The 17,099-nt window shown below is 37.4% G+C and overlaps 1 protein-coding gene across 39 annotated transcripts in view; it reads right to left on the bottom strand.

Moving 5' to 3' along the window:
• The window catches only part of PTPRD (protein tyrosine phosphatase receptor type D), a 466,133-nt gene that overhangs the window by 56,499 nt on the left and 392,535 nt on the right, over window positions 1–17,099 (bottom strand). For all 39 annotated transcript variants that reach the window (XM_061365082.1, XM_061365081.1, XM_061365083.1 and 36 more), the window contains one exon: window positions 6,042–6,165. In XM_061365082.1, the coding sequence (XP_061221066.1) occupies window positions 6,042–6,165 (124 nt within the window). The remainder of the gene's footprint in view (window positions 1–6,041; window positions 6,166–17,099) is intronic.

Genomic DNA, 17,099 nt, shown 5'->3' with positions numbered 1-17,099 from the left:
ATTGTGAGGCGCCAAATCTTCATTATGTCTTAAAAAAAAATAGCCACTGGACTTTTGCCGTATCTTTCCTCAATGGACAGTGTGGGTATGTATATAAGAAAAAGTCAGAATTGTTCTGAGCTGATTTTAAGGGTATCAGGAATGATGCAATTTTTTTTGTTAAGTTAAAACTATAACAGCAGAAATTGAGCCATAGGCCAAAATTATTACATCGCTAAACGTGAACCACCAGTGTGCGCTTGCAGCCCAGAAAGCCAACTGTATGCTGGGCTTCATCTAAAGGTGCATGATCAGCAGGTTGAGGGAGGTGATTCTTTCCCTCTGCTCTGCTCTTCTGAAATCCCACCCTGCAATGCTACACTCAACTCTGGGGCCACAACACAAGAGGGATAAGGACCTGCCTCAGCAAATCCAGAGGAGGTCCACGAAGATGATCAGAGAGGGTTGAAGACAGGCTGAGAGAGATGAGCTTGTCTGGCCTGGAGAGGAGAAGGCTCTGGGGAGACCTCAGGGCAGCCTTCCATTACCTAAAGGGGGCCTATAATAAATCTGAAGATGGACTTTTTATAAGGGTATGTAGTGACAGGGCACTGAAAGAGAACAGATGTAGTTTAGACATTAGGAAGAAATTCTCCACTATGAGGATGGTGAGACATTGGCACAGGGTGCCCAGAGAAGCTGTGGCTGCCCAATCCCTGGAAGTGTTCAAGTCCAAGTTGGATGGGGCTTTGAGCAATCTGATCTAGTGGCAGGTGTCTCTGCCCATGGCAGGGGGGTTGGAACGATATGATCTTTAAGGTCCCTTCCAACTGTAACCATTCTATGATTATATTTCTATGATTCTATGAACTTGTCTCAACATTGCTATTGAGACCACCACCATTAACTCTACTCTAGGAAGTCTACTTCATAGAGACTTCTACCCCATGAAATTTACTTCACTGGTCTTTTGCTACCCTGTCACCTCATCACTGAAATACTTTTGTTGTTTTTAAGGCTCTCCAGGCTTGCAGCGAGGAGGGGTACGCAATCATTCCAAGTCTGTAATTACATACATATTGCTAGCACAGTGCAACAAAAACACAATGAAAGTCTGTGATTCTTCGGTAAATGTTCAAGAACTTACATTGACCAGACCACTTTCTAAATCTAAAGATGATGGCCTACATATCTGATGATAATTTTCTAAGAACTGGCAATCACATAAATATGAATATTATCAGTTTCTTGACTTTTTCTTTCTTGATCATTTATAGTACAGTCAGGGAGTTCTAGAGGTAGCAGCATTATTAAGCCACTAAATTTCCCATCAAACAAAAATTATACTGCTGAAATATATGGATTTTCTTTTCTTTTTTTTTTTTTTTTTTTTTTAATCATTAGCATTATGCAAACCCATGTCACAATGAACAGACTTTTAATCTTGGATGTCTCCTGAAAGAACAGGAAAGACTTTTTAAACAGCAGAATACTTAATCATTTTTTTCCTCCTTACAGGTTTAAGATCACAAGCCTACCTCTTTTAACTTAATCTATTTATCCTTTCATTGGTAAATTCTGCCTTCAAATCCATTTAGATACATATAATAAGTTTCACTATATTATAAGATTCTTTCATGATAATACAGAATTCGAAGTCTCCCTCTCAGACACATCCAAAGACAGCACACCATGAGCAGTGAGATTTCAAAAACAGGGGAACAAAATTTGGCAAAGTAATATTTTCTTTCAGGTGGAAATTAAAATGAGTGCTCAGATTACCAACCTCAGTTTTCCTCTTAAAGGGACACTTAATGTAATAAAATTGATAAGAGTGGAGATTTCAATAATATAAAAACCTATTTATTGCAAAGTCAACAATTATGATGTGGAACTCCATGCTATATGTGGGTACAGAAGGCAAGAACATAGCTGGGATTCAAAACCAACTTGCAGAGTAACATGGGTAAAGGAGATTTTTGTAAAAACAATATTCAAAATATTGATTTTTCTGGTAGCATGAAAATAAATGCTGCTCTGAACAAACTAAAATGCTAGGCAGACTGTGTATTTTCATTGCAGAAATATTGACTTAAAACTTGAAAGAGAAGCAGTTATTACCAAATGCTAAGACCAATGTATTAAACTTATGAAGGTACACACAGGGAATATCAGAAATGCAATCATATAAAATCTCAGGGGTAAAAAAAAAACTTAAAAGGATAATTAAATACTAATTTATTACTGTTTTCAAAACAAATTTTCGTAGCATAAAGAAGCATTTAGTTTTTGGTTTATGTTGCTTTTTTCACCATAAACTGGAGACTGAGAAAATACTTAAAATTATGAAAACCACCAAATTGGTCAAAGTCCCATTTGTGGTTTCGCATCTGACATCTGATATCTTTCTTTTTCTTTGTTTAGGGTCACTGACTACTATGGGGTTTGAATTTTTTGCCTAATTATTGTATTTCTTACTTCAAAAAAGGAATCAAACATTACAGTTTAACTGTACGTCATCTCTGCTCCTTAAAATACTCAGTCCTTTCCTACAGTACAATGTAGATTTTTTTCCCTATTTTTGCTACCTATTTATTTAAGGTAGTGTAATGTACTGTGCAACTTGATGTGCTTAATTATTTTGATTTTATATTTTTTGTTTTCTGTTTTCTGTCCTGGGTTTAGCAGCAGCAGTCATTTTTCTCTTTCTTAGTAGCTGGTGCAGTGCTGTGTTTTGACTTTCAGCTGGGAACAGAGCTGAAAAACAATGATGTTTTGGTTTGGCCAAGGACTTTGTGGGCCTCATGCTCTGCCAGGGAGGAGGGGAGCCAGGAGGAAGCAGAGACAGGACACCTGACCCAAACTGACCAAAGAGGTATTCCATACTACAGCACGTCATGCCCAGGAGGTAACTGGGAGTTAGCCGGAAGGACTAGGTGGACGGCAGGGTTGGAGGAGGTATCGGTCGGTGCTTGGTCAGGCTGGGGGGGGCGAGTTATCGGTCGGCTGGTGATGGGGTGTTGTATTCTCTTCCCTTGTTATTTCCTTTATCATTACTATTATTGGTGTTAGCATTAGTGATTTGTGTTATACCTTAGTTACTAAACTGTTCTTATCTCAACCCGTGGGAGTTGCATTTCTTTTTGATTCTCCTCTCCGTTCCCCCAGGAGTAGGGGGAGCGCAAGAAGGGGGGGAATGGGTAACAAGCTGTCTGGCTGCGGGTTAAGCCACGACAGTTCTTTTTGGCGCCCAACGTGGGGCACGAACCCACGACCCTGAGATTAAGAGTCTCATGCTCTACCGACTGAGCTAGCCTCTTAAATTCTCTTCCCATTCACTACTTATGTTAATTTTCTTTCAGGGAACCAAATTTCATGGGTCATTTACATGAAGGGGAACTTGGAAGAACTTTTTAAGCCCAGATATCTGACTTACAAATTAACAAACAAATGTATCTGTAATTACATCTTTTTTTCCCCTTCTTCCCTTTCTTCTACCGCCCCCCCGCCCCGCCATGCTGCACAACTTTTTTTCCAAACAAAATTCTGTGAAAATATTGAGTCTTCTGTCAAATGGACTTATTTCTGAGTTAAACATTTTGTTCCAAATAACTTTACATAATAATTCAGAATGGCCGCCCAATTGCTGTTCCTGGCTTTTCCTGACCATGTACTTCCCTAGACCAGTGATACAGAAAGGGACATTTTTATTGAATTATATCATATATAATGCTAATTAAAATATAATATCTTCAGAGTTGAGACAGGTAGTCCTACTCGGTAGCGTCAATTATCTATGCAGCTATATTCTTCTACAAGGCAATGTGAAACAATTAAGTGACATTACATAAAATCTTGTCAGAACTGCTCTATGAGCCTCAGAGGTGGAACAAACATAAGCTGATAAGCAAATTTTTCAAGGCAATCATTTCTTATCTGTGTTATCAGAGCCCATGGTATGCAGCTGCAATAAATCAGAAAGTATTCAGCCACTGGGATTGCTTTTTTCTTCACCCAGCAGCTACTATTTAAATGCATTCCCCTATAAATACTGTCTTAGTATCCAGTTTCTTCAGGTTTGGAGTAGCCAAAGATAAGCTGTTCATAACTGTAAATTAAAACACCTTACAATTTAACTTGTAGAACTGAAACAATTATGACCCTGAATACAGTTCCCTACATCTTATGCCTCATATGCAAGCCCCTTTCAGAGTTACTAAAGGCAAATTCTATTTTCATCACCTAAATTTATGATTGATTATATTCTGGCAATCATTAATACCTGACTGTCAACAAAATCTGTCTTCATCCCAGGAAGCAGAACAATGGTTAGGCAGAACTGCTAAAAAACCAAATTCTCTGAGTGAAAACCAAATGCTTCTCATTTCTCTAGCACTTGATAAAGAGACACAGTGCCCCAGGCTGATCACCTTGGCCAGTTTTCCTAAGTTAAAACTCTAAAACATTCAAGATTTTGGAAAGCTTTTGGAGAAAAAAAAAAAAAAAAAAAAGAAGATATAATAAAAATTATTTGTTATTATATCCCTCTGCCATTCCTTTGACAGTGAAATACTGAGTTTCCAACAATACATGCGGACATTTGTTTAAACACTCTTGTTTAACACTCAGATTCTCTTGTTTAACACTCAAAAACCTCCAGTCGAGGTTTTTGGGCTGGAAGTCAGCTTGAAGAAGACCGTAGTCCTCTACCAACCTGCACCACAAGAATATTATCGCTATCCCCATATTACCATCGGTGAGTCAGAGCTTAAGACAGTTCAGCAGTTCAGCTATCTGGGAAGCATCATTTCCTCAGATGCCACGATCGACAAAGAGATAGACAACAGAATAGCAAAGGCATACAGAGCCTTAGGAAAACTCCATAAAAGAGTCTGGTGTAACAAACACCTGAAGTACAAAGATCGGTGTTTATAGAGCCATTGTATTGTCTACTGTTTTATATGGTTCTGAATCATGGGTCATCTACCATTGTCACCTGCGGCTCCTCGAACGCTTTCATCAGCACTGCCTTTGCGCAATCCTAAACTTCCGCTGGACCGACTATGTGTCTAATGTCACTGTTCTTGAACAAGCAGGGGTCACCAGCATCGAGGCCATATTGCTGAAATTGCAGCTGCGCTGGGCAGGGCACGTCTCTAGGATGAAGGATCACCACCCCCCCAAGATCGTGTTTTGCGGTGAACTTGCCACCGGCAGCCGCAAGAGAGGTGCCCCAAAGAAGAGATACAAGGACTCCCTGAAATAGTATCTTAGCCTTGGCCAAATCGACTATCATCAGTGGTCAGCCTTGGCCTCCAATCGGGAGACTTGGAGGCACACCATACATAATGCTGTTGACTCCTTTGAGAGTTTACGAAGAACTAGCCTCGAGGAGAAAAGACAACGCAGAAAGAATCGCGCCCCACCTGCACCACCCAAGGAGACCTTCTGCTGTGCTTTTTGTAGCTGGATTTGCCTATCCTACATCAGCCTTCTTAGCCATCAGCGCGCCTGTAGTAAGTGTGGGCAAAGCCCATCCTAAATCTTCGTTCGCGAAGTCAAGCCATGATGAACACTCAGATTGTAGATAAATAAAGATAATTTAACAGAAGATTCTCAAAATCCTCCTTGAGGGCATAAAAACTGAAATGACCCCCCCCCCGCCCCTTCCCCCATTAGGATTTGGCAAATGAAACTGAATAAGCAGATATATTGATAAGGTTATTGATTGACCAAAACCTTAATTCATGCATGGTTACTGCTATATTTGCTTTGTAGAATTAGTGTAAGAGCAATAATAATCTACTTTAGATAACACATTGGTATATATAGAGAGACCTGATGCATTCAGTGCTATATGTCATCCTGTGTTAATTTTAGTGCATTTTTGTAATTTAGAATTTTAATAATAATTTAGTACTGAGAATACACATCAGAAAAGGACTGTCATTATAGGAATTTACCAGAAGTAACACTTCTTTATACTACTATGCAAAGATATTGAAGGTAAAATTATACCAGATTTTAGGATTCAATTAGTTTAAATCCAAAGGTCTCCTTACCTTCTATTGATGACAGTAGAACACGAGAGTGGTCATACGCAATTACATTCGCGTATCTATTCTTTGGTTTGTTTACTTCCAGGTTAGAATGTTCCCATGTGAACTGCTGACCAGGATCAATGGACTTCAAAAGAGAAAGAGAAGAAAAGCTAGGACTACACATATTTATAACATTACAAACCATATGCTCCCATAGTTTATAGAGTCACAGAATCATTAAGGTTGGAAGGGAACTCTGTAGATCACCCAGTCCAACCCCACTGTCAAGGCAGGGCCACTTACAGCACATTACACAGGAACGCATCCTGATGGGTTTTGAATGTCTCCATACAGGGAGACTCCACAAAGCCCACTGGGCAGACTGTTCCAGTGCTAAGCCACCCTTAATGTAATGCAGTTCTTCCTTACTTACAGTTTACTCTGGAAATATTTTGCTTTTGAAAGAAAACTATGACTTTGGGACATGGTAAGGTATTAGAATGCATTATATAAAGCATTTTGTATTTATGCATCCAAAATTTCCACCAGGAATTTAAACTGTAAGCTTTTCAAATCCAAGGCTTTCCCATCAGAAAGGCAAGGGTATTCTATCCATCTTTTTATCTTTTCACTTAGTCTGGGCTCTAGCATAACAGAAGATGAACAAAAAATGTCAGAAATCTCCAAAACACTGGGATGAAGAAGAATAAATATCTTTGTCATTCTCTATTACTAAGCACACAAGTTCAAATAATTCAGTGGCCTGTTTACTAGATAAACTCTAAATGTTTCTGAAGAAGTTTTCCAGAAGAAAAAGAATACTGCTTCTGTTCTTTCATTTTGATGTCAGGCCAACATATGATACCAGTGTTGCTCAGGGAATGAACTGTGTATCACCCAGGTATAGCATAAAGAGACTTGATTTTTCATAGAATCATAGAATAGTTAGGGTTGGAAAGGACCTTAAGATCATCAAGTTCCAACCCCCCTGCCATGAACACTGCCAGGGATGGAGCATTCACAACCTCCTTGGACAACCTATTCCAGTGCCTCACCACCCTAACAGGAAAGAATTTCCTCCTTAGATCCAATCTAAACTTTCCCTGTTTATATCCTTATTTTTATATCCTTGAGTCATAAATAAGAAAGAAATTCAGGCATATTTGAAATTTTAATGATCTCTTATTTAGACACACAACTATACAGTCCTAGAAACACTGTTTATTCCCTGCTTCCTTCATGTTCCAGGATGGAGTTACTTAAGCTTGTCCCACGCTCTGATAGCCTTCATCAATAGGAAGATTACAGGCTCTACTGCTTACTTTTACCTCTGTGGTTGAGGTATACATACAGCTGTGTGAATATAAAAAATGCAACAGATGGTATCTGCTTATACTGGCTATAGTAGCACCTGTAGGAAAGGTCATCTCACACTGAAAAGTCACAGCTAATCATGTAATGTTTTACTTTTCCTTGCTGTAACAATTACAGTTCTCAAAATTATTCCATCAACACTTATGTACAAACATTGTTTGCAGCTCCTGTGTTAGGTTGCTGTAAATTATTAAAAAAACCCACCTAATGACACAGATGACTCTAGATGGGCCACTTCACCACTACTATGTGTTTTCTACTCACTTTCCATGAGTAGACCAGGAAAAAAGCACAAGTGCGAAGTTCCATACTGTCACTAACGCATCAAGCCGTCATTTTTACATCACTTATGCTGACCCCTCCCAGCCTTAAAATATCTGCGAGTCCACTTTATGTTAATGGAAATGACCTGTAATCTATTAGAGTAGATATTATCAGACAATGAGCATGTGCAAAATTAGTGTGATCTGTTGGCATTTATCCCTCAGCTTAATAATCACTATTTGGCCAGTCAGAAAACTTTGTTCACATGCATAGAATCATAGAATAGTTAGGGTTGGAAAGGACCTTAAGATCACCAAGTTCCAACTCCCCTGCCATGGGCAAGGGCACCTCACACTAAACCATGTCACCAAAGGCTCTGTCTAACCTGGACTTGAACACTGCCAGGGATGGAGCATTCACAGCTTCCTTGGCAACTCATTCCAGTGCCTCACCACCCTAACAGTAAAGAACTTCCTCCTTATATCCAATCTAAACTTCCCCTGTTTAAGTTTTAACCCATTACCCCTTGTCCTGTCACTAGAGTCCCTAATGAAGAGTCTCTCCCCCGCATCCTTATAGGCCCCCTTCAGATACTGGAAGGCTGCTAGGAGGTCTCCACGCAGCCTTCTCTTCTCCAGGCTGAACAGCCCCAACTTTCTCAGCCTATATTTATACAAGAGGTGCTCCAGCTCCCTGATCATCCTAGTGGCGCTCCTATTGACTTGTTTCAACGGTTCCATGTCCTTTTTATGTAAGGACACCAGAACTGCACACAATATTCCAAGTGAGGTCTCACGAGAGCAGAGTAGAGAGGCAGGATCACCTCCTTCTATGTGCTGGTCACATTCCTTTTGATGCAGCCCAGGCTATGCATCTTTATATATCTTACACAGTTTACTTATGTAAGGTTCAGAGCGTTCTATGTGCTGGTCACACTCCTTTTGATGCAGCCCAGGCTATGCATCTTTATATATCTTACACAGTTTACTTATGTGAGGTTCAGAGCGTGACTCTTTAAAAAAAAAAAAGATAAAAAAATAAAAATCATTTTACCTGGCTGCCTGATACAGAGGTCTTAAAATACCCCAACATTTCTGTTTAGGCAACCAAGTCACAGTACCTTATTCTATCTACTAATACCGTAGACTAAATTAACTTCTGTAACAGTTATTAGCTAATTTTCCTGACACTTGTTTTCACTGCTGTCCTCTGGAGCTAGGTCTGGCTAAGCTCCCCTATGTAAACTAGCTCAGATCTGCTGAGCAGAGGACTGGGATGGTTCAGGTTCTGGCTCACTCTTTGCATGCTACTATACCTACAGTAGTTGAGGCAGTGTGGCAGCTCCTCCCTCAAGAGGGAATTAAATGGAACTTTTTAGAGGAGTGAGGAAGAAATGAGGAAGAAATGAACTGCTTAGGAGGCCACAAAAAAATTTACTTGTGGTTTGGATATGATTCAATTGAGCTGTATTGCTATGTGTGTTATTAACTGTTCAGAAGGTGTTCTTGAATGGTTAGCAGGTCTGAATGAATCTGATTTTTTTTCAATTCTGCATAATTTTTGTGCCAAAAATAGATTTAAAAGAACCTAGCCCAATATTTGGGTTTACAGACCTAGCAATTTGTGAGACAATGCTTAACATATATTAACATACTATTATTAAGCTAGTATCTTAACAGACTAGCTATTAAGAGTTTTAAAAAACTGTTGATAGCTTTTCTTCAGCCTTGTTGTGTTTTGTCTACATACATAGGAACAAGAAGCTATCATCCACTTGGTATTTTGCCACTTGCAAAGCAGACATCACTTCTGTGCTGTATTTAAGTATAAACATAGCAACCTCATCCTTCCAGTATTAGGACTTGGACCTTCTCCCACCAAAGCATTACTTTTCCTGACTCAATAGTGACATTCCTATTTATCAATAAAGCAAGTGATAAAATGTTACTCTGTAAAATTTTCATTACATTTTCTTACTATTTAGCTGCATCGTGCTAATGTTTTCCCATTCTCTGAGATATATGTCAGATAGAATTTTGAAGCAGGTGAGCACTGCTACATATAAACACAAAAATATATATTATCTTTACTGCTAAGTGCTATTTATTTCATCTAAGGTGAGCAGAAATAATGTGATCACATTTACATCAGCACTGGGAAGAGGAGAGTTATATATGGTATATGTAAGACCTGTAAACATACCTCCTTATAATCTGACCAGTAATTCATCTACGTCATATGACTTGAAAAGCAAGCAAACTTTCATGATGACTTTCTCAGTAAGAACTTCCCCTTTTTTCCTTTTTGAGTGAATGGAGGTGAATAAGGTAACTTAGGTCTGTGATGACACAGTCAGAATTTTTTCCTGAGAGGCATATTTGCAATCCTAGCTAACGAATAGCCTACTGCTCCAGAATGAAGCAACACTGCTCTGCACTGTTCTAGATATATCACTGAAGAATACATTCTTCTGCTTCATCTTTTAGGTGTTAACCTGAAGTGCTCAAATATTTTGGAAATTACTTCACAATATACATGTTACATACACTTTCTTTTCACATTTGACAAGAAAACCAAAAAATAAAAGAATAAATTGTCTAGCTAACGTTGATAGTTTTTAGCCTGGATTGCAAGACGTGGGCTTTACCCTATCAAAACCAAACCAAACCAATCAACCAACCAAACAAACAAAAAAAAAACAAACCCAAACAACAAAACCCTACATAAATTATCTATTTGTAATTACAACTACTTTCAAACATGAAGTTCAATGTGTATTTTTGCTATACATTTGAATTTATAAAATTACAGTCTTAAGTATTTCTCAAAATGGGCAAGATTCTTATCTACTGTGAGAAAGAGCTTCAGCTCTGTATTATACCTGTTTTCAATGTGAGCTTATAATTATTAAGGTACATCTAAATCTTAGCTTAAACTGTTCTGTATTGTTCTTCTTTTCAGTCCTTACTATTGAGGTGATGCAAAGCTGCTTTTCAATACCAAGAAAAAAAATAAAATCAAACAGCAGCTTTCTCTGTCAGTGTAGATGAGGATATGTTCATAACAGCAGAATACTCCACTCCCCGTTCACTTCTTTGTATGACGTATGGCCAGATGGTGTAATTCAGTGATTAATATTTACGCCCGCCTGAAGACATAATTAACATAAATTATGTCAAAATCAGGCAAATGGACTGAACTTTAATCTTTCCTGGTTTTCTCATCAATCTGAAGCACTCTGTGGCCTTACTATCTTCCCACAAAGCACTGTTTTGTCGAAAGAAAGTTAATCTATATTTCCTCAGACTTAATAGCCACACTGGAACAAAGAGTAGAGTGGTATTGGCAGACACATCTCAGAAGTGTGAAAGACCAATAACTCATGAATAACAAGTCTGTACTAACAGCTTTAATGAGTGCTTTAATGGTTTAATGGATGGCACTTTAATAGGATTTCTAGTATATTCATTCTGAAAGCTTGCCTTCAATAAGGCTGTTATTATCAAAGAACTGGATTTGTTCATAGCGTAACCGTGCAGTATGCGTGCTTTGTGCAAAAGAAACAAAGATATCTATAATACTGTTATTACTCCCCCCCCCCATGCTTTGACTAATCTTTCAGCTATTGTGTCCTACACTGTTGGCTGCTGAAAAAGTCTGATCTGTTACTGGGAAGAGACTTGAGCAATATTTACTAGTACAGTGCCCCATCCATAAGGTAGTACTTTGACTATGAATCATGGTAAACCAAATGTGTTTTCAGAAGAATTTCAAACAATCCCCCTTCAGTAAACTCTGTACCTTCTCATTGTGAAGCTTTCCTTTAAAGTACTTTAACAAGAGGCAAATGTTCCCTGCTGTGATCCTGAGTCTTCCAGGAATATAACCTGGCATAGTACCAAGGAAGGGAAGAGTATGACAAAATGTGACCTTTCTTAACATAATGCTTGCCTGTCCTGCAACAGTGCTTTGCTAATGGTCATTACACCAGCAAAGTAAGAGCCAGCAGGTTTGAGTCTTTGTGTGTCACAGGCATTGTGAGTCACTACGTAGATTTCACAAGCCCAGAAGGGGAAGGGTGCATGTCCATTCAAGAATTTCCCAGCTGTTTGAGGCTCAAATTAAATCATCAGAAAGTACTGGGTCTCAGAGAAACCTAACATGAGGTACAGAAAGAAGAATGAAAAAGACAGATTTGAGAGGATGTCAATACAAATAGGTTCTGCACAGCAGGAGAAAGTAGTCAGCTACCCATAAGAATGATCAATTTGAAGTTCTTTTACCAGTATCAGCAATTGTGAGGAGAATCTCGTATCGTAGCTGATGCATCTAAAATGGGATGCTATTGTATTATGCAAGAAACCTGCTAAAAGCATGAGATTTACATACTATATTACCAAAACATGAGTGTTACATGCATGAATATTAATACATGACCATGGCAACTTGTCAGCTGGAGTTTTCTTATTAAGGCACAGTTTTTTACATCAAACTTTAAAGTCTGTCATCTTCAAGAGGTGGGAACAAACCCATATTATTTGCATAACTAAATTTTTGGAACTAAAAGATAAGTTCATATCCTGGTCCTAAAAAAAGTTAAAAGCTCACAGGTGAGACATTTCCTGTTGACTTTTGATGGAAAGTGACTCAACTGCTCAAAAGTAGCTAGAAGGCTAAGGCCTTTGCTAAACTCCTCTCAAGACCAAAGGTATTTCCTCTAGAGTATCAAGCTAATACTCCAATGATCAAATGAGATTCTCTAAAACCTGGTTCCAATGAAATCAAACAAGCTATATATGCATATAACTAAAGCATACTTAAGAAGGAAAAACCCCCATTATTTGAAAACATTTTTGAAGGACAGTCTCTATTACATAAAAAGCTTTAGAAAACCTAAGTTTGAAAGAATAAATCTTACTGGTTTATATTTCTTCTTTTTCAGTCTTAAATGTAATTTATTTATTCTCTATCAGCAACTAAAATCCTTTGTCCATGATATTGTAACAAGCTGTGGTGGAAATAATACTGCGTAGGAAACAGAGGATTATATTCAACTTCAGGTAGTAAATAAACAATAACGCTTGAGTAATGGAAAACCTCCTTAGTTTAAATATTTTGTGATTAAAGCATCCTATTGTTTTTTGTTTTGTTTAATATAGTACATGAAGTACAGCAGCTCTTAAACTGCAAATTTTGGAATTGTCTCATGTAGGACACTGGTGTTGCTTTAAATTTTCAAGGTATTTTTAAAGCACTGTAAACATTTTATTTTTAGCAAACGAGTAAAGGACTGAAATTCTTCACTGATTCCTTCATTGTCCCCCATAACTCCAAAAATATTGCAAATGAATCTTTCTAAAAAGTACACATAAAACTCAGTTTTACCTATAATGACCTACATAGTCTGTCATTGAATAATTTTTCTTGCTATAAGAAGTGGACAACTTTTCTCTTCTTATGCATATCATGGTTTTCAGTTGGGCAAAATGAAACTAACATTTTTTATAGTGTTTGACTATTTAAACTTTCTTTGTGGAATACTTTGTCAAAATAGCATTAGGTATCAGACCTAAACCTAGCATTCAATTATGTCAACCAAGCTTTCTTTTATCTGAATATTCTTTTAATTATATAAGCATAAATGAATGCTGTTATCCCAAGGAAGCATTCACAGCACAAAGGAAAAAGATAATATACTACTATAAATCTTAAATAGTGCCACTTCAGATTCCTGCATTATGTCTTTAAAATTCTCTGTTGTAACTGTCCTGCTGGCTCTGATACTACCCTGGGTGGAACTAAGCACCAAACCACCTAGGTGAATGCAACAGCATATGTACTATTAATAAGAAGACAAACAGCTTTTCATCCTTCACTGACTACATTAATTGTTTCTCAATAAATGGAGCACATCCTATGAACATAAAGCTACAGAATACCCATAAATGATGTCTGTACTTTTAGAAAAAGGAAGCTATTGTAAACATAAAGAACAGAAAACAAATTTTTGCTGAGAAGAAATTGATTTTTGCATATGAGTCACGATTATCTGTAATGATATGGCATTTAAGTGAAGCTGTTTCCTTGGTGCAGATTCATTCAGTAGGTTATCTGTTCTTTATGTACTCCTAAAGTGGTTTATATCAACAGTAAGTTTTATATGCGCTTCTACTATATAAAATTTATCATATTTTAGTGTCCAGTGTTTATCTTATCACAGCTTGAGATACAAAAAACACATAAATATAATATATTGGTTAAATTGTATTCTCATCACAAACTCTACCCACTGATACTGAAAAGATACAATAATACTTGTACAGCAATATGGCACAGAGTCAAAATGCATCCTCATCTTTTCCAGTATTCAGTGTTCAAGCAAAAGACTGTCTGTAATTTACCAAAAGAAGCCTAATGAGGAAAAGCATTAAAATTACATATAAATTCTCATAAAATTAGTTAACCAGGGCACAAACACACATACATATAGAGTAAATCATACAGCAAGATAGAGAAGCCTGTAATGTAATTTTTGTGTTGCAGTGACAGGTTCTCACACAAAAAAAGTATGAATCTGAATCTACTTCCGTAAGGGTATAAAACTATTACTACAGATCTCAGATAATAAATGTGAAAATATTTTAAAAAAGACCCAGGAATCTGCTCTGAAGGAATAGGTTTTCTATTCTATGTTATAGGAGGAAATGACCTTATAAATGCATCCCATGTATTGCATGAAGTTGGCAGAACATGAATGTTCTGTTTCAGTCTATTTCCATGACCACTTTTTATTGTTAATTCTGAAGCCTGAGTTAAGAAGGAAATATAATATACAGGTCAATTTCTTATGAATATGGTTTTCTGCTTAGCAGCTGTCAAGTCCATATGGAGCTTTACATTACACAAAAATCTCACTGAAACGGATAAAGTCAGCAAAAGCTTCATAATAATCTGTCGTGATCAAGAATTTTGTCTTTAAATTAGGCAATACATAACATCTATGTGACAGAAAGGATATGTCAACATGTTAAAAAGGTAAACCAACATTTTGCAGAGGCTTGAGTTTTGCAAGATTGCAAGCTAATAATAAGTAATGAAGGATTATGAAAAATTTCTTGTGAAATAGCTAGAAAGTAACTTTATTGAGAAGAGGACATAGCATCTTGCAGTAGTCATAACCTTTAAGGCTTGGCCACTGTTCTGTCATGAAGTCTAGTATTTAAGCTAAAGTTGTGAGAGAGATGTCTCCACTGCTCCCATGATCATCCCCTGCAAAAACTGAAGTAGAAGAAGCCTTGAAGAAGACAATACAAAATACTTTCTGAAGCCTTACAGATGTAGGAGGAACACCAATTGACAACATTGAAGCTTAGAAAACATTACACAGCTGGAAGACAGTCTACGCTGGAGAATACACCCGTTTTACTGCATCACAGCAATGAGGAAGTTGTATAGTTTAGTTTTGGGTTTGTTTTTTTTTTTTCTTTTTTCCTGAGTTTATACTATATATATTGTTACTTACTTTTTCGCAATACCTACTCTCCCAATTTGCCTTCTTATGCTAGGCATTCCTTTCAGAACCAGAGTGCAAATGGATGCAGTTTGGATTTACTATTTCTTTAATGGAAATTTCAGAAAGATTCAGAAAGACCAGTAAAGGTCTGTGGTTTTCTGCTGCATGCTACATCTTTAACTCTTGAAGATGAAAAATATCTTTTTTTTTTTTTTTTCCTTCTGTGTCCCCAGTTCAAATGTTATCTGAAGTGACAGTAGTTCAACTATAACCATCTGTACTCATTTGTGTCTCGGAATCAAACAGTTGCTTTTAAAGAGCATTAGTGAGGACTGCTCCTGAAAGAGAAGGTCCCAGTCCCTGGCCCCACCAACTCACTTGTGCTGGCACTAGTGCTCACGCAGAAATGTGGTGAGCTAGTTCAGGGAACTGATCCAACTGAAAACAGCAAAGAAAAATAAAACAATTAGTTTTCAGCTGAATCTATTTCCTGAGATAATCCTTGAACAGCTGCACATGTGCTAGTGCCAGGACTGGCACAACAGAGAAAATAGGAATGCACAGCCAAGACAGGGAGATGACTTACAGTGATCATCAAACTGCAGCCTTAGTCCACTGCCTAGACTAGACCATGAAATCAAATAGCAATGCTATTCACTAATTCTGTTTCAAAATAGGTGAATCTTGCACTAGATGGAAATGAAGTCTCATCTCCAAAGCTGGAAATTCAAAGATAAACATTGAATACCACTGGGAAAAGCAATGTGAATGAAGCTTCATGTTGACCTACACTTGCCCACGTTGTTATATAAAAACAAACAAACAAACAAACAAACAAACAAACAAACAAACAAAAAACCAAAACCAAACATGAAAACTTATTTTTAGGCAGACTTGTAATCAGGTCTGGAGGGCCAGATAACTACAAATTAACAACTTAATGTACCTTCAAAATGTGGGCTATAAATGGTTAAGATTATGTTCTCAAGATGATTTTAATGATTTAAATACTACCAAAAATTTAAGATAATTGCAGTGTAAGAAGAACCATACCATCTCCACATTCTCTAAAAAAAATGTGCTTTTACTCCACCTTTCTAACAAAGTCTAACAAAGTTTAAGCAATGATTAGTGGCACAGCAGACTATAAAGAAAATACTGTCAGTGATCCCTCTGGGAGCTATTAATCCTTGGGTCACTGAGATAACCACCCACAGATACCCTAAATAAGCATCTTTTTTTTCTGATGGTTCAGTATATCTTTATCTACAAATTTTTGACATAGACAATATGGGTATTAAAAAAACAACTATAATTTACTGTGTTTAATGGATGGCTATCTAAGTCTCTGCAGCCACAAATTACTGACATAAGAGGCTGTACCTCTTATGGCTTCACAGTGCCAATACCCATCTGTGGAGGTATAGTCCATGGATTACTGCAGACAAGGTGGATGATTGTTCTCTTCCAGTTAAATTCTTCCATGCTTCTATAGATGTGGTATTATTGACAGAAGGAAAACAGAGTGTCTTAAAACTGGTACAGTAGGACAACCAGGCAACTGCAAATGGTTTTAATGTACACAAAATTAACACAGTGGACTGTAACTACTTTGAAGCTCATACTGTATGTGTCCTGTCAGGACTACACAGGAGATTTTAAATATAATGTAAGATCTTTTAACTACAAAGTAGATGGATGTTTGCGTATATTATGGAGAGTAAGTGCTGTATCATTCACACACAACTTCAGGCATGTGCCCATGAAATCTGCCTGGCACATGTCATTGTAAAAAGAGAACATACTGTTACAAGCAAAGAAACCACCCCATCAGTGTAATAATTTTACACAGAAATTTTTTTTTATCATTGTTTTAATATCATATGAAACTGGCATCTCCACGGTAGGTGCATATCAGAGAGATGTCT

This window comes from Neopsephotus bourkii, unplaced genomic scaffold, assembly GCF_033783945.1.
Source record: "Neopsephotus bourkii isolate Nb327-2 ecotype Australia unplaced genomic scaffold, CSIRO-AGI_Nbou_v1 NB_1273, whole genome shotgun sequence".
Classification (NCBI taxonomy): Eukaryota; Metazoa; Chordata; class Aves; order Psittaciformes; family Psittacidae; genus Neopsephotus; species Neopsephotus bourkii.
Note: the sequence above shows the minus strand (reverse complement) of the source record. Positions and strands in the feature narration are given on the sequence as shown.